This window comes from Molossus molossus, unplaced genomic scaffold (genome assembly GCF_014108415.1).
Source record: "Molossus molossus isolate mMolMol1 unplaced genomic scaffold, mMolMol1.p scaffold_m16_p_1, whole genome shotgun sequence".
Classification (NCBI taxonomy): domain Eukaryota; kingdom Metazoa; phylum Chordata; class Mammalia; order Chiroptera; family Molossidae; genus Molossus; species Molossus molossus.
The window spans coordinates 231840330-231862137 of record NW_023425344.1 but is presented as its reverse complement, the minus strand read 5'-3'; the positions used below and the strand labels follow the sequence as shown (position 1 = coordinate 231862137).

Sequence of the window (21808 nt, the reverse complement as noted above, 5' to 3'; positions counted from 1 at the left end):
TTTAAACAGTGCTTTTGAAATTTCTTTAGAAAGCTTTGGTAGAAGAGGTTATTTAAAATAAATTAACAAATAATGTCATGCAGTGGTTAAGTTGCCATAATACATTTCTCTTTTACAGGTTCCTGGAATTTTTTTGTTTGTGGTTGTGGTTGTCACGCTGATAGCAAACGAGATGTGAGTCCCTTTAACTGTGTTTTAATGGCAATGTATTATAGCATGATTTATCAACATATGGCAGGTGGAAGCTGACACAAATTATAATGAAAATTAAAACAGTCATTTATGCAGCAGGCGATTATCATTTAAGGAACATTTATTTGCAGGCTTTAAAAATGAGGGTTTAGAATCAAATGAATTTAAAAGGAAAGTTTCCGCGACGGTTACCTTTTTCCTGCAGCCACTCCTCTACGGGCCGGTTATATTTGAAGGGGATTTTCTGTTTTACCATTTGGAAGCGTTCATTATCAGTGTTGCCTTTAAAGTTTAAAAAACAGCTTAAAGAACAATCTGAAAAGTCAATAAGTCATTAAAAAAAAACATCCTATTTTTTTGTTTGTTTGTTTTGGTTTGTTTTATGAAGTTTTTTAGAGCTAGATATCAATTTATCTTTAGTAGAGGTGGAGTTGAAGTCCCTCTGTCCTTGGTCGACAGGTTTGACATCAGGTCAGTCTGAGCTATGCAGTGCTCCGTCATGTGTTGGACATGTGGCTTGGGATGGGACTCAGTAAGAGGTCTGGCCATTTATAGAAATGGAGTTCCCTTCCCTTTTTTCCATCTCTCCCCAGCTGCATCTTCATTGGGTCAATGGAGGCACCAGGATCACCCTGAATGATGAGTACGTCACCTGCCAGATGGGCTTTGTAATGTGGGAGGGAACATCAATCATGCATGTTTTATCTCATTCTACTGTGTTCTACTAGAAGCACGGGCCCTGTATTCCTGATTCTACTCTCAAGTGTCGGGAGCTGCTGGTAGAGGGAAGCCACAGAAACACTTAAGCCTTGATGGCTAAGGGAAAGCCCTTATTCCATAAAGGATGCCTGGCATTCCATCTCCAATGTTAAATAGGTAGAATATTACAGATAGCTCTTAATATCTCTACCCCATTGTCCATACCTGTATATACCTATAAATAAAAGGAGCTATAAATATAATGAGATAGCATCTACAGACTTTTGAGCTCCTATGCTTTATTACAACTAATGGATGCAGGTTTTATACATTTACCTTTCTCTCTCTTTTATCTTCCTGTGAGAGGTACTTCCTGAACAAACATCCATTCATAAAACCTCTTAGTGACGCTTCTCCCAAGCATGAGATATCTAATTTAGTTTCAAACCTCAAACATCATGCACTGAACTGCTGGTATGCTCCCTTCTTCATTTCCTGTTAGCACCCCTGGATGGTTTCTATACTTAGAACAGAATTGGAGAGTGGCATTGTGGAAATATACCCCTAATGAATATGCTTCAAATCACCAAATAATGGAACTATGCTTTGGGACTGTTCTATCTCATCAACAAACCTCATAGTTATGAAGCAAAAACTGGTGAATTCTAATTCATTACTTTTGACGCACAGCCTTATATTAGAACACTGGGAATCCCATTCTAAATTACCCAATTAAAAGGAAATCACAATCTTGAAACAGGTGGCTTGGAAAACATTTATAAAAAATGTCTAGCCCTCGCTAGTGTGGCTCAGCAGTTACAGCGTCAGCTCATGGACCAAAGGGTTGAGGGTTCGATGCCCAGTCAAGGGCACCTACCTGGGTCGCAGGTCCAATCTCTGGCCCTGATTGGGATGATGCAGGAGGCAACCAATCGATGTGTCTCTCTCACATCAATGTTTCTCTCTCTCTCTCTCTCCCACTCTATCTAAAAATCAATGAAAAAATATCCTCAAGTGAGGATTAACCAAAAAAAAATTAAAAATCCAGAAAGAGTATTAGAATCAGCCCTGGCCAATTTGGCTCAGAGGTTGAGCATCAGCCTGCAGACCAGAGAGTCCCGGGGTCGGTTCCTGCTAGGGGCATGTACCACAAAAAAATAAAAATGAATATTAGAATGAAATATATCTTTAGGCCAATGCATAGAAGCTTGCCATGGCTTCCAGTCCCAGGGCCACCTCCATGCAGGAGTGGTCACTGGCAGATCCCACTTGAGGAAACACGGACCTGCCTCCCACGGGGGGTCGGACCAGGAAAGAGCGGCAGCATTTGCACGTGTCAATGAATAAATTATTCTATGATGCTGACGCATTATCCTCACTTCCCCGGAATAAAACAACAACAACAACTCATAAAAGAGGCAACCATGGATCAGTTTCTGGCCCACATGATAAGACCCTAACTGGCTGCCATAAAACATAATGTATTGACAGATCACAGGACAAAGTGCAGTGAATGGAGAAACAATTGACACTGTTGTATCGAAGTGCGTAATTTAAAAATTTCCTCAAAGTATTATTTTTCACACACACAAAATAAAAGGTGCATGCGAGAAGAATAAAAAATAGAAAGGCAATTTAATTTCTCGGTGTTTCAATAAGCCCATGATGAAAGAATTTAGTTGTATCTGCTAATACAGCCACTGATCAGAGATGGATCATTCTAATGATCCTCCCTGTTAGATCTGGGTACTCAGCAGTCTATTAAATACTAGTCTAAAATAAAGTTAGGTAAAGTCTCTCATGTCTTCATAGAAAAGGGACACTTAAAATATATATATATATCTCAATCCTGCCTTAGAGCACAGATCTCCCAAGGGATGTCATGCATCTTCATAAGCTTTGACCCCTCTCACATTTTAGTCATAACAACAGCACACTGAGAAATGGCAAATGGATTTTTCCAGATGCATCTTGAATATATTCCGTTGCTTTGGGTGTTCTGCAACTGTCATTGTTGGCTACAGCATTGAATAGGTTACTGACCTTCATTCTACTCACTGTGCCATGGATTCCTGAAGTCAATAGCAAGTATAAAGCTAAATATTCTTAGTAACATGCAGGGAAAAGTTGTAAGGGACCAAAGTTCAAAATGATCAGAGTTCTACATGCAGCAAACTAATTAATTAAGGAGCTGCATTGGTTTACTTCCTCCAAATACAAAGGGTGCTTCGTCCTCTTAAGCATCCCTCTTCTCCACCCACTCTCCTTTGAACAAAAAGCTCCATAGGAAATCACTTTGGGACATGGTATAGGCTTGAAAAAGGGGTACCTATGTTGGACAATTGATATGTGACATGTTAGGAGGACAGCATAGCCCCAATTCAACATTGCATTCTTCAAAAAGTGAGAGAGAGAGCCATTCTTCTCCACCTCGGCTTTAAAGACACTTAGAAAAGAGTTTAAAGTTTTCCACACCAGATTGATAGTATCTGTCATTGCGGATAGTGATCTCGCATACTGTTAAAAGCTTTGAAAGATGGAAGGTCATTTGGAAAACCAAATTGGTTTAAATGGCCACATTAACATTGTTCTTAGTCTCTTTTCATGTTCTTGTTGGTTTTTATTTTAATTTATCTCAAACATTAGAGAGAACTGTTTTAGAAACATGTGCATAAGAATGAGTTCATTTGCCCCAAGCCCCATTTGCTAGACTGATTGACGAGCAAACAACCTTCTAAACATGAGAATTCATACCCAGGGTCTACTCTGAAAGCTGGGCAGGCCTCATCAAATTCACATACGTTCATATTAAATCCTTAATAACATTCGGTTGTACATTTCATAGAGCAAACAGTATGAAAATTTAAACAAAGAGTGAAATAAATTCTGCAACAGAAAGTGACGCTATCCTCGAGGAAGAATGGCCTTGTGACTAGCAATGTCATAATGTCATTAAGAAGAGGCGAGTGTGCATTACTAATTAGACAAAAAAAATGTAATGAGTTCAGTTCTCAACCACACTGAGATATCTTTAAGTTGCACAAAGATATCTTCAAATAGATAGCTCTTAAATTACTTATGTGCATCTGACTTTCATCGATATGGTCCTAAATTTTAGGGGAAAAAATATTGGTTACATTTTATTCTACCTAAAATAAATGTGTGTGTATATCTCCACTCCATTTCAATCACATATTGACGTTTTTATACCTATGCTCATTTGCACTCGTATTATTGATTCTATTATCAAGTATTTCAACTCCTGGAGACACACATAACATGCACTGTGGAGTTATAAAATTGTGAAGAACAGATTATTCTGAGCTGTGATTATTAAGGCCCAACTGGTTCATACACACAACTCCCATAGTTATGTAGAAATACTTCATGTTTCCTGCAACTGAGTGAACCCATTTGAGATAGAAGAAAAAGAGAACAGAGGAAGATAAGACAAAGACATCAAGTTGATCCTTGAATAGTTTTTAATACATCAGTCTCTCATTATGGTTTCAAAAAAATTTGAAATTTGTTGGTAGTCCCAAAGAAGTAAAGTTATTTCGATTGAAGAACTGAAAGAGAAAAAACTCTTTAAAAAAACTATTGATTGATTTTTAGAGAGAGGGAGAGAGAAAGAGAGAGAAATACTGGTGTGTTGTTCCACTTATTTTTGTATTCATTGGTTGACTTTTGTATGCATCCTGACCAGTAATTGAACCTGCAACCTTGGCATATGGGGATGATGCTCTAACGAACTGAGCTACCTGACCAGGGCTGAGAGAAAAACACTTGTATAACACAGAAAATAACTTTTACAACACCATTTTAATACTCTATTTTTCCAAACACAGATCCTATTTATTAGACATTATACTAATTTTCTTAAAACCATAATCAATAGAGCATAGAAGCTAAGACCATGGGCTTTGGAGACAAAGCTTGCTTTGAGTTCTAACTTTATATCATTTACTAGCTTTGTGACCTTGTACAAGTCACTAAGCCTCAGTTTTCTTGTTTTCCAACTCACCATAGGACTTGGTATAGGATAAGAAATAGAGCATATGCAAAACCTGGGATATGAAAAACCTTAGATTTATTTAAACTATTATCATTAATATGATTAAGCTCTTTCCTAATGCTATAAAGAAAGCACATGGGTTCCATGGTGTGTTCCCATCCTCTCAGAACTTTACCAGGCCCCCATTCTAGAGAAAAGATCACCATATTCCATTTGGTCCCATCAAGGTTGTCATCCAAAGATGAACTGATCACAGAAAATGAAACATCCTAAATATTTCCTAAATCTCTGAGGTGTTGCTTTTTATACTTCTGTATCTTCTGAAATATACTCGGCTAACCCCATTTCCAAAGCAAAGTGGGATTCTAAACCCATCGAAAGTAAAAGAGCAATTCGGGCATTGACAAATGTGATTTCTAGGCCCAGCCACAGGTAATGATGATGTACTGCTGCTCAGTTGAGGCAGAGTGGCTTAAAGGTTTTGGCAATTTGCACCAGGCCGGCAGAAAATGCCTTCTTGCAGGTAGACTATTAAGACCATCAGAAATACTGTCAGACACGTGGACATGCTAAAAGAAATATAGTAACAACATTCATCTGTGCAAAATTAATGCCAGAGGTATTTCTGCATTTTGGGTTGAGTCTTGGAATAAAAGAAGAAAAGTTTTCTGTATTGTTTTGTTGACACTAAAAAATGAGAGTGTGGGTCTAATGAACAGTCAAAGAATAAATATTATATATTGAAGCCAGAGGCAAAAGAAAATCAATGTGGGTAGGCTTAAGTAGTAGGGATTTTTGGAGGTTCTTACAATGTCTCTCTCCCCAAAGAACACTTTGTGAATTTCAAAGCAAATATAGATGCTAAAGTAAAGGTACTGGGGAAACTCTCTGTGCTGGGCTCTGGTCTTGTTCCTGGCATTGATCCAGACAAACTCTCTTAGAATTGGAAAGGGGGGTAATTTCCACTCAAAGGGCATCTGGAATGTTTGGCCACTTGTAAGTGATGGATGGACCTCAACAAAAAACTAATATCTTATATTTATAAAGTGCCTTTAGACCAAGGAGCTCAAAATGCAATTATAAGCATCATTTCATTAATCCTCACAACACACCTTTGGGGCTAAAGGAGAAGAAAAACTATTTATATGTTGTGAGCCTTGATCCTTTAGTGTGCCAAGGTAAAGAAATTAATCTCTTGGAGCAGAAAACTGATCGGCTGAGGGAAGTAAATTAATAGACCCCAAGTACAAGGGCATTATTAAGTAAGGGAGCTTCTCCAGACTACTCAATTAAGTAGTCCCATGAGCCAGGGAGAACCTCCTTTCTGAAGTGATGAGATGTTTGCCCCCGGAAAGCAGTGTGGATCACACAGGCATACTCAGACTTGGCGGATGAAGCCTACTGCCTCGTATCTTCTATATATGTTCAGAAATAGAAAATATAGGTGGACAGACAAATAGGTGAGCACACAAACACAGTTTATTATTGTATTATTATTTATTCACTATTGTATTATTTATTTGTATTCCAACTGTAAACCGACTTTTGCCAACCCCTTTATTATCACATCCTTCCTATATCGAAGTCATTATATCAATCCACCAAGCAAAGATGGCCCACACATGAGTGCAAAGAGAATTGGCTGTGAAGTCCGACAGACTTTGGGTGCAATCTTATCTTCGACATTGACCAGTTCTGTGAACTTGGACAATTTACTTAATTTAGATGCCTCAATTTTTTCATCAGTTCAAGAAAGAAAAAAAAAAAAAAGATGAAAATAATAATGCCTATAATGCCAGATTTTATACAAATTAAATGTTATAATCCAGGCAAGGACTTTGCTTGGGGAGTAGCAAGAGGCTAGGAAAGGGGAGTCTTTATTTTAATTCTCAAGATCTTTCCCTAACACATGCCTAAGGCCCTAAAATGGAAGCTCTTTCTCCCAGTAAACAGTAAAGAGGAATGGGTGTGTTTATCAGCAGAAGGGCAGGGAGGATTCCGGCCTGGAGGACCCTGCAGAGCACTTCCATCTTGATGTCCCCATGGAACTCTGGTCTCTGTCTGTGCTCTCTCACTGATGTTCCTATACACATTCAGTCCTCATGTGTGAATACCAGACGGGCAAGTGATGGGAATGGGGGCCTTGCTAGAGATGCCACCCTGGTGCTCTATGTCTAGCTAACCAAGTGATCATGTCCCTATTCCTGGACCTATGTCAAGACCAGCTGAGGTGAGTTTGTGTGCAAACATGTTACCATTAAACTTCTCTTTCATGTCCCAAATCTCAATCGAAGTGAGGTATTATTACACTAAAGGTCATGAGCCCCCATGCAGCTGTTAGAACATCCATCCCCAATCTCTATCCTTTCCCTGTATTTTTAAGCTATTCTCAGCTCTCCTCCTAAAGCTCATCGCTCCTGAAGTTTCTCTCACTTATCTCCATCTACCAAGGATACTTTCACTCCTAGAACAATTTGAAAAACAAGGTACACATGACTGCAATATCTTTATTTGCTTTCATAGTTTAAGAGACTATTTCTATGTAATATCCAATTGAGCTTTCTTCAGTATGATAGGTTTATCTAGCATCTACTAAGAGCCACTTTAAAAAACAAAACAAAACAGGACACACTATAAATGTACACAACAGAGAATTTGCTTTCCTTCCTCAAATGTTGTCATTTTTCCTTCTATAAATATTTCAAAATATACCCTGAAGCTAGCTTAGTCGATTCTGTTGTCTAGATTTTGTTGGTCACTTTCTGGCAAGCATGAGATGTATATCTGTCTTTAAGCTTTAGCTTCTTCATCTATATAAAAGGAGGACTATAATAACAACTGTAACAGAGGCTTGTTAGATTTCACAGAGAAGTAAATATATGTAAAGCAGTTTGCACAGTGTTTGGCACAAAATAAGTGCTTAATATATGGTTTATTACTACTGCTACTATTATAACAATACCTGATTAAGAAGGGTTAAATTTAAAAAGAAGGCAAATTTAGCAAGGATTACTTCACTACACAATTTTTGGTATCAACTCTTTGCAAATTTCCTTTACAACCTAGAGCCTGGATGTTCCATCGCCAGCTGTTTGACGTAGGATCCCTTCAAGATCCCCCAGTGCCCTTCTTACTGCTGATTTCCTTCTAGTTGCAAAAGCCACAGTATTATTTGGGGGTTCACTCTTCCCCATGATCCACGCACTCCCACACGCCCACCCTCTGTGTGATTGATTCCCTGCTTCTCTCTATCTGTCCATCTCTTTCATTTTTCTCTAGCTACATTGCTCTCCCACTCCCAGTACCTTTTCCTCTCATTCTTCTCATGCAGAGGATATCAAACTCAACATTTGTAAAGCCAGAGTCCTAACATATTTGTTTAAAACATTTTTGTTTGTTCAAACGTGTGTGTGTGTGTGTGTGTGTGTGTGTGTGTGTGTAGTCCCTACACAGCTCAGAGGCGAGGTAAGAGGTTTGGGGGTACAATTTCAATGGACAAAAATAGGAATGCTCTCATCCTCGAGAATAGGAAAGTCACACCAATATCAACATCTCTGATTCCGTAGTAAACTTATCCTACAGTATTCCTTCTGTTCAGATGTTATTGACACGCTGGTGTTTATAAATTATAGGTCTTTTAGATCAGCCCTGAACCTCATGCCTACAAGTGAATATATCATTCCCAAGGGATCTAAAAATAACAATCACTGTACCATGCCCCACCCACCTGGTTAATACACTGGTTTGCAACAGTTGCACAAATAACCAAACCACAGCATAGTCACATGTCCACATATTAAACTGTTTCCAACTAAAACTTAAGCTAATTTTCAATCAAAATGTTTCCCAGAAAGTTCGGGCCATCTTGCATTCATGCGATACACTTTATGAACTTCAAAGCAGGCCTTTACTGACACCTTTTTAAACTTATTATTTTTTGTTTCATAACAGCATTCCAACCTGGTAAAATATTTAACTCCGGTCTTTCATTGCTGGTAGAAGATATGATTCATGTTCTGTGTCAACTGAAAAGTTGACAAGCATATCTTTTTGTGACTTCATTCCAGACCCTGAACATTTTACAGAACAGGAGGATTAGGTGGTGGTTTTGAAAAGTGAACACTATCTTTGAAACGCCTCCCGTGAATGTGATTCTCCAACCTTCAGTGTGGGTTGCACTGAGTGATCCTTTCTAAAGATCAGGATATGGTGGAAGAGACAGTGTGTGACTTCAGAGACTAGCCCTGAAAAGGCCCTGTGACCCCCTCTCCCCCTTCCCAGCTCCCCCTTTCCCTCTCGCACATCAGCTCACTCTGGGAAGAAGCCTATGGAAAAACCCACATGTCAGAGACGGAGACCCCCAGATCCCCCAGGCCCAGATGAGCCCTGACACAGCAAAAGCCCAAGTTGATGTTATGACTTCAACTCATCAGACACCATGATACAGAAATGCTGAACAGAGCATTTACCAAATCCTGACCTACAGAAACTAAGAACATATGTGTCTGTTGCTTTAAGCCACTAAAGTTTGGGGTAACTTTTTACACAGCAATAGATACAGAGTCACTACAGAGCTTCATCTGAGTGTTTAATTTCAACCAGAGGCCGACCTCTCTCAGACTGTCATAGCTCTTTTTAGGAAAATAAAAATAAAGAGGCACTATATTTATAACATTGTTATTTGCCCTAATGAGATCTAAAGGGAATTTAGACTAGTTTGGTAAGACATATTGATGAACCCTGTCAGTCCTTAGCCATCATCAGAATCTTTGTTAAATTTGATGTATTTTAATTTTATTTTTCAATTAAAGTTTATATTCAATATTATTTTGTATTAGTTTCGGGCAATTAAATGTATATCAACTTATCTGTCAAATGAAATACTCAAGAATGTTTATTTAGCAGTCCTAAGTGTAAGAGATCCATCCTTTTACACAATATAAAATTTAGGACAATTTTCCAAACTAGTTTTCTATTCTGACTGACTCCCATCATTGTTTCTGAGTGAACATTAACAGAGGCTTGGAGTTCAGATTCCTCAAGCCCCCTGGGAAGTTATGCATCTAATAGCCAGAGATTTGGGCTCCTTAAAGAACTCGACTACCATTTCCTCACAGGAGGATTGAATGTTCCCATTTATTTAGTTGGCACCAGACTACACAGTCTTAAAGGAAATTCTCCTTGCTGAGGGACCTATTGGCAACAGATGAAGATGTGGGGTTGTGGGGAGGGGTGAGGTGAGTGGGAATCCAGATAACACTGAGGTCCCTCTTTGCAAATGATTTTTGTGTTTTATAATTTTAAAAGTAATTTGCCTTGCCCAGGCCAGTTTGGCTTGGAGGTTAGAGCATCGGCCCATGGACCAGAGAGTACCAGATTCGGTTCCCACTAAGGGAAAGTACCTTGGTTGCAGTTTGTCCCCGGCCCTGGCTGGGATCCTGTGGGTGGCAACCAGTCAATGTGTCTCTCTCACATCAATGTTTCTCTCTCTCTCTCTTCCTCCCTCTCTCCCATTTGCTCTGTCTGAATATAAATGCAAAAATGTCCTCGGGTAAGAATAAAAATAAAATAAAATAAATAAAAGTAATTTGCCTTGGCCAGTTTTGCTCAGTGGTCAGAGCTTTGGCACGAGGACTGAAGGGTCTTGGGTTTGATTCTGGTCAGGGGCATGTACCTGGGTCTTAGGTCGATCCCTGGCCCTAGTTGGGTGGTACAGGAGGCAACCAATCTATGTATCTCTGACACATCGACATTTCTCTCTCTCTCTCTCTCTCTCTCTCTCTCTCTCTCTCTCTCTCTCTCTCCATCTCTCCCCCTTTCCTCCCTCCTTTCCTTCACTCTCTCTAAAAAATCAATGCAAAAATATCATTGGGTGAGAATTTAAAAAAAAAAAAGCAGTTTATGGAAGTAGAGTTCATTGGAACTAGTAGTTTATATTTTGAGAGAGATCTACAATTTTAAGGTTGAGGAAATTTCAAAGATCATGTAAGAAATGTTTCTCTTATTTTAGCGTTTCTCAAACTTCCACTTAGAACATCATTAGAAAGACTCTACATAGGTAAGTGTAAAAGAGTGTAGATCTTGAAGACCAACCCGCAAACAAAATATTAATTAAAGAATTTTCTGCACTCCTACTTGTTTGGTTATGTGACATTTCCAACGATTTTCAAAAAAATGAACCAGTTGGCAGCCATAAATCACTTAGTGCAAGATTCAAAGGTCAGGTTCACACTACTGCAATGTGGTAGGAGAATCAAATTCTCCCAGTGAAGAAATAACCTCAGGGAAGGCAGCCCTTTTAGTATATCTTGAATTCGTACAATGCCTCGTTAACTCTACTTGGCAAATTAATTCAAATTGATTTGTTTGTGAGAATAGCAGCATGGCTGCAACGCTGGCTACACACAAAGAAAAATGATAAACAACAATGCATTGAGCTCAGAGAAAATGTCTAGAGAAATGTATAGACCACCATGGGGCTGTTTTTATAACCTGCCTTTGTTTAAAAAAAAGAAAGAAAGGAAATAAAGAAAAGATATAAAAGGGAGAACATAGCCTATAAAAATAAAACACATTTTATAAACAATATCAATACATCATACATACCCCCAAAACAAAGGCAGATAAAGTATTTGAAAGTATCAGGAGAGAAAAAAATTTTTTTTTTTTTTTTAATTTTAAATGAACATTTAATTTAAAAAATAATGAACTCAATTTAAAGCAAAATAATTAGACATACTTAGGAAAAATGAAAATAAAAAAATACAACTGTACCCGGCCGATGTGGCTCAGTGGTTGAGCATGAACCCATGCACCAAGAGGCCACCGGTTCGATTCTCGGTCAGGGCACATGCCCAGGTTGTGGGCCAAATCTCCAGTCGGGGGTATGCAGGAGGCGACCAATCATTGTTCTCTCTCATCAGTGTTTCTATCTCTCTTTCCCTCTCACTTCCTCTCTCTCTCTCAAAGCAATAAAAGAAAAAAAAAATTTTTTTAAATAGTGCCTGTGTGATATAGCAGGAAGAGCCAAGATTAATTGTAAAATGTCATATCCTAAAGAAAAAAAAATCCTCAATAAAAATCATTAGCTTCCAACTTCAGTTTGAAGCCTAAATTTAGGATTGAGAGGAAGAAAATGTAAGAGGAAACAGAACTATTGCAGCCAGAGCCTTCCCCAAGTCCTTTGCCAACGTGTTAAACTGCAACATAGCCACACTCCCATTCTGGACCCCATGTCCCTTTGCAGTACGACTTGGTCACGCCCCCGTCACAGGTTAAGTTCATGTTTCCACCCCTTGATTCTGGGCTGGCTCTGAGACTCGGATTGTTTGGCACAGGGAGCAATGGAAAACGAGACGTAAGCAGAGGTCTAAACGGTCCTTGCATGTGAGTGTTTGCCCTCTCGTGGGGCTGAAGCCAGAGACTACCCCATGAAGAGGGTCAGACTAGGCTCCTGGAAGATTAGAGACCACAGGAAGCGAAACCCCAGCCATCCCGGCCAGCTCAGCCACCTCAACCAAAGTCCCAGGCTGTGAGGTCATCAGATTGTCCAGCTCCATCTGAGCTGGGCTGGAACAAAGGAAACACCCGCAGGATGCATGGACATAGGAGCCAATAAATCACAAGGTTTGGAGTGGCTTGTTATGCATCAGACATTAAATGACACAGCAGGAAGTGGGGAAATCCAAGAACTCTGGGGAAGGTGAGGCTGGTTGAACAAAGCACCCTGGTGTCCAGGGTTCCATAAGGCCCAGTAGAAGGAGGGGGTGCTCAGCTGCTTGCTCTCTGTGAAGTCGAAGGGGCTTGTGTGGTGAAGGCCTTACGTCCTGGAATGGCGACCGGGAGATGAGGGCCCCTGTTACCTGCCTCAGCCCTCTTCCCCATTCTTAAGAGAGTTATCAAGTCTCAGGAAGGAATGCAATAACATAGCCCCTGAGACAGGAAGAAAAGGTCAAGACTGAGGGAGTTGGGACAGGGCAGGAAACCTACAGATCGGTCCCTCTCTGATCCCCAGTTTTAGGCTTAGACTAAGGGAAGGGAGGGAGAGTGATGGGGATTGACTCTACAGGTAATACCAGAGCTAGTAAGGAGCTGGGGAACTAGATATCTGACCACCCGCCCCTCCCATCAATATGCAAATGAGGGATGGGCAGAAGGCTGGTAAGAAGAGCAGGCTGGACTTGTTGGTAAGATGTTCTTAAACCATAACCCTCACCCCACTAATGGATTTTAATAAAACACTCAATATTATTTTGTATTAGTTTCAGGTATATAGCATAGTGGTTAGGTAATCATATATTTTACAAAGTGTTCACCCTAATATTGCCAGTACCCACCTGGCATCATACATAGTTATTATAATCTTATTGCTCTTTCCCCTGTGCTGTACTTTACATCCCTGTGACTGTTCTGTAACCACCTATCTGCACTTCTGAATTCCTTCACATTTTATGCAGCCTCCCAATCCCCCTCCCCTCTGGCAACCATCAGTCTGCTCTCTGTATCTGTGAGTCTGTTTCTGTTTTGTTTGTTCATTTATAGTGCTCTTTAGATTCCACATGTAAGTGAAATCATGAGCTATTTGTCTTTCTCTGACTGACTTATTTTACTTTGTGTAATACCCTCTAGGTCCATCTAAGCTGCTGCAAATGGTAGGATCCCTTTCTATTTTTATAACTGAGTTATTCCACCAATGGATTTCTTAAATCATTCCATGGGAGCCTAGGATAATTGCTTTCACTCCTATCCATCACCCGAACCTTCTAAATCCAAAGCAAACATTTTATGTTCTTGCAGTGTGTAACTACTCACTGCTCATGAACAGCCTTGCATAGCCTCAGTGTAGAAGGGTATTCTCCACACTCCCTACTAATGCAAAACGATAAAAACAAAGCAAGACACTGGACTGAAGACCAAAACCAGACCAAAACCTTTCCCATCTTACAACCTTGGCTTTTAAAAAGCAGACACTGGCCCTGGCTGGTTTGGCTCAGTGGTTGGAGCATGGGCCCGAGGACCAAGAGTTTCAGGTTCGATTCCGGTCAAGGGCACGTACTTCAGTTTGGCCTTGGGCCCTGGTCAGAGTGGTGCAGGAGGCTAGTAGATGTGTCTCTTTCACATTAATATTCCTCCCTCTCTCTCTCTTTATCCCTCCCAATCTGTCTGAGGATAAATGAAGAAGGAATGTCCTTGGGTGAGAATTAAAAAAAAAAAAGAAAAAGCAGACACTGTTTTTCAACCCCTTATAAAGTGTATGGATTAGCAAAGCTGCCTTTATAAACTTACTGAGTTTCAAAGTCATTTTCATAGGACTTAATAGCTGGTATCAGAATTGTATTACTTGGGCATGTGAATGGCTGGACTCTAGAGAAAAGCATCAAAAATTATTGAAATCTAGGGAAATAATGGGTTAAATAAAGAGTAGAGAAAATTAACTAACATTACTAAATGTTTTGAATGACAACTCAAGTGAAACATACGTGTCAATAACTAGAAATATGTCATGACTTAAACATGAGTTCATATTATGAATGTGACGAACAGAAAAACAACTTCTTTTTAAATTATGGGTTTTCTTTTTAACACTTTTAAGAAAGTGGTTAATGATTTTCTACATATTTTAAACATTTACCTGCCACCTAGACCCTACTATCCTACACTGAGTATTAGTTCTTGTGGGCATATGGTTTTTGTTTTATATGAAGTTATAATCTTCTTAGAAGCAAGGTTTATTTTTTAAACAGTTTTAAACCATCCTACTTCCACAGTCTTTTCCTCAGCTTAGGATGGTATCAAAAACACAGACTGTTAAGTGCTCAAGAATATTCATGAAGTTGGTGACCGTTGTTACTTCAAACTGAGGTAGGTGTCCTGACTCCAACAAATTATTAAACTATTAGCTATGAATATTTAAATGATTACTAAGGTTCTTATAACCTCTGAAAACCTACAGATTTGAATCCCAGATAAAACATTAATGCCTCTTCTTTTAGCCATTTAATATAAAACCTTGAACACCTAATATTAAATTTTTGCTATCTGAGGAATAGGTATAAAGAGACGTAGGACATTTTAAATTTAAATATATTTATCTGTATGGGGGCAAATGCAATATTTTTATAGTTACCCAATGATGTGTGTGTGTGTGTGTGTGTGTTCTTATAGAGAGATATTTTACAAATATCTCTAAAGAAAGAATTATTTTGCATGTTCTCCATAGAATCTTACATCTTACAAGAAACATCTCCTGTATATCTATAACAAATAACCATCTATGATTTAAAAATGATTTATAATAATTTCACATTTCATTGCTAATAGTAACAAAGATGAACATTTTTTTTTTTTTTTAAATAAAAGCCAAAGTCAGACAGATGATCTATCCTCTTAGTGGAAGAAAGGCAAACTATCATCTGTAACATTTCAAATTATACTATTCCAATTAGAGTTGCTGATATTGTGCAGAAATTTCCAAACCAACCACAGAAATAGACCAGATGACCTAGTATTTTCACCATTCTAACTGCTATTCCTTTGAAATTCACCTTTTCAGAAACCCACTTTTATCTTTGTGATAATGATCCAAGAGATTAAAAAAGGCTGTGAGTGACTCAATTTGCCTGCTCAAGATCATACCATGTCTATTGTTGCACCATTGTTCTGTCTTGTCAAAAAGCACTTAGAATCTTAGTAAGTATACAGTATAATTAGAATGAAAAATGAGTCAAGTGAGAGGAGAACACGTTGTTTTCTTGGTTTTATGTTTTCGTTTCTGATTATCAGGATAGTGGCTTATATAATCACATTGGAATCCTTACCAGTGTTTAGACTTCTAAACAGAAATTGAAATTTCCCATTTCACCAAAATGCAAAGATGCTGTCCAAAGATTTTTCCCCCCAACGATTTACTTATGAGTGCAATTCAAAAAGGAAACCTGTATAATGTTATTAACCAATGCAACCCCAATACATTTAATTTAATTTTTTTTTACTAAAGAGAACCACAAGCTGATATGGCTCAGTGGTTGAGCATTGCACCAAGAGGTCACCAGTTCAATTCCCAGACAGGGCACATGCCCAGGTTGTGGGCCTGATCTCCAGTAGGGGGCATGTAGGAGGCGACCAATCGATGTTCTCTCTCATTGTTGTTTCTATACCTCTTCCTTCTTCTCTTTAGAAAATCAATAAAGAAAATATTAAGAAATTTTTAAAAGAGAACCTAGACACAGTGAGTACTAAAGAAGCTCACAGTGAGTAGCTCTCCTCCATACTCATCCTCTTGGATTTAATATGTTCTAATTGAAAAATGGTCAAATGTTATTCAGTTTCTAGTACAGGGACTTACAGAGACAGATGCTTAAAATACTTTTAAAGAAGCATTTGAATGGTTTCTGTTAACAAAAGAATGTTGATACCAGGGCTGCTTCTGTCCCTAGAGGATGGCTGTGTCAATTGTGATTTCAGCTGGTATTACACTTCCACAAGGCAGTGAGGTCTGGAGGTACACCAATTATGCTCAAACTCCTGAGCCCTCTAGTCAACAGCTTGCTTGTTCATGTGTCTGCAGTGGGGAGAGTTGTATAAATCAAGCAATCAAAGCCAGAAGAGAGAGAAACGAAGTACGCTGGATTGTTCCATTGAACCAGAAAAAAATGAAAGCAACTGTAATGTGACAGAGTGATGCAGCTACATAATTACACAGCCACCAAATGAGCTGGATTCACTGGCTAAAAAGTTCATCAACGTGTTAGCTGATGTGTTTATCGAAGACATCTCTAACTACTACTGCATTTCAACCAAACCATTAGGAAGGTAGGCTTGGGACATGTGTTACATACAATTACTGAGAACTAAATACACAAAAAACTACCATGATGGAAATAAGGCTAGAGCATTGTCGTGAAGGTCTGAGACCAGGGTTGGTCAGGACTCTGAGTCAACATGTTGGCATAACATTTCACTCAGTTCAGTTGACTTATTTCAAGAACAGATGTGTTAAGAGTATTTCCAAATTCCCTTTATGGACCCACTTGGAGATCCAATTCTTTGTGGTCATAGTAGGAGAAAGTTACAAAATGAAGCAAGACTATTAGATTTTACTTGCTTTATCTCCTCCGGGAGATCTCAATTGCTCCCTGAGAACAATATATTCTTTTTCATGTATTACCTTCATTTTTACTTCTCCTGGCCGCCCAGCGCCATCCTTAGCACACAGAAAAGTCAGTAAAAGATCCAGCTATTCATTTTGAAAGTCTAAAAGTGTTTGGTTCTATTTCAGTTTGTACTTCACTTATATAAATTCCTATTTTATTGGCAACAGCATCGCACCACAGTTTTATATCGGTTTTAAAAATGAAGTATTTCTAAACCTTGCCTGTCTAAAATTTTAGATTTACTTTCACTTTCCATTTATATTTATGTTAGATTTATAGTTCAGTTTTTAAAAAACTTTCATGGATGCCTAAATGCCCCCCCTTCTAACCTTTTATCATTTTGTCTAAGTCTACTGAGAAATCTATTATTTGAGACCTACAGAGAATCACCTCTGCAATGCAAAAGTATTTTAATAAAATCAGATTTGTTTCAACAAAGAAAACTGTCCCAGTAAAATCTGAAAAGTTATTTCTTATAAAACATTTGATATTTTCCTATTGCTTTTAAAGCAAGTAAGTATATCTAATGCTTGTGAAGGATGCTCTTTACCTTGGTGTATGTTGTTATTGGGTATTCAGATGATGAAGTCAGAAGTGTCCAATAATCTCAGTACAGTTGTACTGTCTAACATTTATTAAGTAACTACTATTTAGGCACTTTGACTCATAAAAAGGGGGTGTTAGCAAAACTATGACCGCTGTGTTTGAGATACAGGGAGCCAAGTCTGGTAGTATATGCTTTCTATCTTGGTGGTGGAAACTTTGACTTTTGATTGACAACTTTTTTATAGACAATATTGAGGTAAGAAAAATGTGAAAGAACTCCTATTTATATAAATAAAATCTAGTCTGCCTCAGTTCAATGTTTAAATATGTAGTTTAAATTAGGGAATGCTTATGTGTATACACACATCTGTAAAGAGTCATGACCTGGCTCTTATTCCTCTAATGCACAGGGAAACAGATTCTAAAAAAATCTCTGAAATTCAGCAGCAGCTTGAGGATGAGTCATATCTAAGGAGAGTCCACCCTCAAAAAGGCAAATCAAAGGTAGAAAGGGCCCAGAAGCTCAAACAAAAGCACCCATCGACAGGCCAGGGGCAGCCGGTGCTGAGGAAATAAAGAGGAGAGACTCTGGGACTTAGTGGAGAGACGTGAGGGAGCAGGCAGAAGACAAGACAAATGCTAAGAAGTTAGGTGGCAACTCTGTGCAGAAAGGCAGAGAACAGGCTAGGGCAGCTGGAGCAAGGGCTAAGAAAAAACCGTGAATTCCAAAGGAAGGTATATTAACTTCCGTAATGAGAGAGGAGAAAAGTGTGTTTGGATCACCACAGCTTACAGTTACTAAATAGAAAAAAACAGAACGAGAACAACGATAATGCTCTCTGATTGTTATTTTCAAAGCTTGAACTGAGCAACATATGGCATAATATACATAAAGGGGGAATGGCGTTCACTTAGAAAAGCCACGTGTGGTTGGATTTTTGTTTGTTTATATAAGCACAGGTATAAGGATTGGTTGTCCCATTTGTGAATTTCTTTGTCCTGAATTAACCTCAGCAGTGGGTCTGGGCTGGTCTACTTAGAAGTACTAGTCTCTGTGTCTCTGGGACCCTCTTAGAGATGACCGTGCTCTCTGTATTCTAAGCAGAGATGAGACAATCCACAAAATAAAGCTGATGGATCAGCAAACACAGAGCTATAGGCCTCAAAATATGTATGACCTAGATCCAGGGTCCCCCATCTACAACCCTGGGACACATCTGACTCATCGTAGTTGCTTTTTGTAAACTGTCTTATTAGAATACAGTCTTACCCATTCATTTATGTATTCTGTGGTCATTATTTGCATTAAATAGTGAGTTAAATAATTGCAAGAAAGGCTTTATAGCTTCCAAACCTACAATATTTATTATTTGGCTTTTTAGAGAAAAAAAGATTTCTCTGAATAATGGTATCAGGGTCTCCGTGCCTATATTCAAATCCAAGTTGGCCCTATCACCTAGTAGTTGTATGATACTGGAGAGTGTGTTACTTCTCTGAGACTCAGTTTTTTCATCTCTAAAAGGGAATAATAATGGAATCCCTTTTTCTAAGATGCTGTGAGAAAGAGTCAATGTGATAACCCATGAGTCCAGCACAAAATAAGTACTGTATCAGTGTTATCTATTATCAATTAATGTTTTTCCTCTACAACCCTTTATGCAAGGGCACGCTGTAATATCCTCATCCTCCTCTCTAGGATATGCAGATCTCAGACACTTGTAGGCACTTGGAATGAAGATTTCACCATTGAACTCTGAGAAAACCACATCTTGATAATGTGATTAAAATGAAAACAAATCTAGTTTAATTAAACACTGAGACTGGCAATTGTGCACTGAGCAGAAGCACATTTCTAGTGAATGTTTAATAATGTGATTACAGCCTGTGCGGCATGCCCTGGGAGGCGGGACACAATGGTACATTTGCATGTGAATTTACATCTGTCAGCTGAATGACTTTGAGCTCTACATGCACAATACAGACTGGGGTGCTCTTGGGAAAAGGGTGGAAAGTGAAGAAACCAGAAAGGATGGGGTATACAAAGTTATAAATCTGTATAGAATCCCAGCGCTGATGTTTTCTCGTCCTGTGACTGCAACATGAGCCTTGGTTTATTCATCTGTAAAACAGGGAGATTAATATACTTTTCTCCTAAATCTGTTGGAAAGATTACATTAAGGGAGATAACGTAGGAACAATGCCTGCCCACTAGTTCCCTCGGTGGGAAAGGCGTAGGTGCTCATGTCATAGTTTGTGGTTGCCTATGTCTAGGTAGGGGAGCAGGGTTTGTTAGCACTGTCCTAGAAAGCCCAAAGTCAGAGCCCGATTTCAGGTTCCAACAGGCACCTACATGTGCCATTGAACCCAGATCTCACCTGAATAAAAGCACCTTCTTGTACTGTTTGGAACTGCAGGTACAATATAGTATAGTGCACTGGATGGAACATTGGATTTGTCTTCCAAGAGATATAGGCTTGAGTTCCAGGTCTTCATGTACTAGCTTATGTCCCTGGGAAAGATGATCTCATAAGCTTCCATATCCCCACTTGTAAAACAATGATAAAAATAGTCTCTAACTCTTTGGGCTATTAAAAAGATTTAATATAAGAACTCAGTGCAGTGCCTGGCACTTAATAACTGCACAATAAAATCTAAGTATTAAACTATCTTTTGTTTGTGTACATGCATTTCTGTTCCACTAGAATATACCATCTTTGAGGGCGGTGCTTTATTTCCATCGCATACCCATCCCCAGCATGGATTATCGTAGCTCAATTATAAAGTATCTGCGTTTGTGGATTCACATGTAAAGTTGATGCATCAGGAGATCACTCTACACAAACTGACCTCACTAATGGGGAGAGATTAGCCACAGTGTTAAAATATAAAAGGCAGCACCAGTTAGTCAAAAGATTTCTGCTTTATGAAAGTGAAATATCATTACATTTTCTGGCCCATTATCAAATGATTTCTATCATTTGTTTTGATATAACCTTTAGCTTTTGGCTTGAATTGTAATTTTCCACTTATGTATGGAATTCCTACATGGACTCAGGCAGCACTATATGTGAGCCTTGGGCATTTGGCAAAGCCCTCCACTGAGGCCCACACGGAGCATCAGGGATGGACTGTGGGCAAAGGGAAAGGTATGCCGTGTGCAAAAGAAATGATCTCATGGAGCAACATGAAACGTCCCTGGGAACCTCACCCTGTGCACATGAACTCCAGGAACTGAACACGAGCTGTGCCTCTCTGTCCTTGACTGGTCCTCTCCTTCCTCCTCCGACCCTCCTTCCCCTACTTCAGCCTGCTGGGGTATTGACGAGGATTTCCGAGGAGTGGAAATCTTTATCTCTTAGAGATGAGCTGCAATGTGATTACAATCGATTGAGTGATTTACAGTTTAGAGCGCCTTTCATTATCCTCCGTGCGTTACAGACTCATAAATGACACACGGTATGTGGATATATATTATTTTTATTGGATATTTATGTACCCCCTCTCTCTAAGAAGCTAAATGTCCTTTTTAGACTTTAAATAACTAGAGGAACCCTGCAATCTTGTGCAAAACTTAAATTAAAGAGACTCAAACTTGAGAACTTTTCCTATCAATGAAGAAATGCTTTCGTATGGGCGTTAGGACATTTGATGTTCATTCACCTAATTCTGTGGTGGAAGGGGACCACATGGGGGAACAGCATTTTATGTTCATAATTGAAGACAAATTCTGCGTGCCAGAATGTGTCTTTACTACCTAAACTGGAGCTCCTTTGCACCAACAGGGCAAACAAAACTTGTAATTCACTTAGCCTCACTTTAAAATGACAAAAAATTGATGATTGCTTTAATTTGGTAAATGTATAATTACAGAGACCTCACATGGAGTATGATGTTATTAGTATTTTTATGTTACATTGTTTCAAATGACTATAATTTAAAAATCACATAAGAGATGATTACCTTGTATTTCTAATCTTGAAAGCATTATTCCATGGATTTGGTTTAATATAAATATTCTCATTGTTCATAGAAATTAAGAAATCAGTTTTTTTAAATAATACCTAGAAGTGACCCTGAAATGTCTCATTATTTATTGCACAGAGTCTACCAGATATAATATGTAGACTAACTTATGGTTAAATAAATATGTATCATGTGCCTTTATTGCTAAAGTCCTCCTTCCCCTCCAAATACCAAGGTGGTC

General features: G+C 38.8%; 1 protein-coding gene across 7 annotated transcripts in view; it reads right to left on the bottom strand.

The window, feature by feature from the left end:
* NRXN3 (neurexin 3) overlaps positions 1-21808 on the bottom strand; it is a 1496329-nt gene that overhangs the window by 159196 nt on the left and 1315325 nt on the right. For 4 of the 7 annotated variants that reach the window (XM_036267618.1, XM_036267616.1, XM_036267631.1 and 1 more), the window contains one exon: positions 385-474. The exons of the other annotated variants lie outside the window; for them this stretch is intronic. In XM_036267618.1, coding sequence (XP_036123511.1) covers positions 385-474 — 90 coding nt within the window. The remainder of the gene's footprint in view (positions 1-384; positions 475-21808) is intronic. 7 annotated transcript variants of the gene reach the window in all.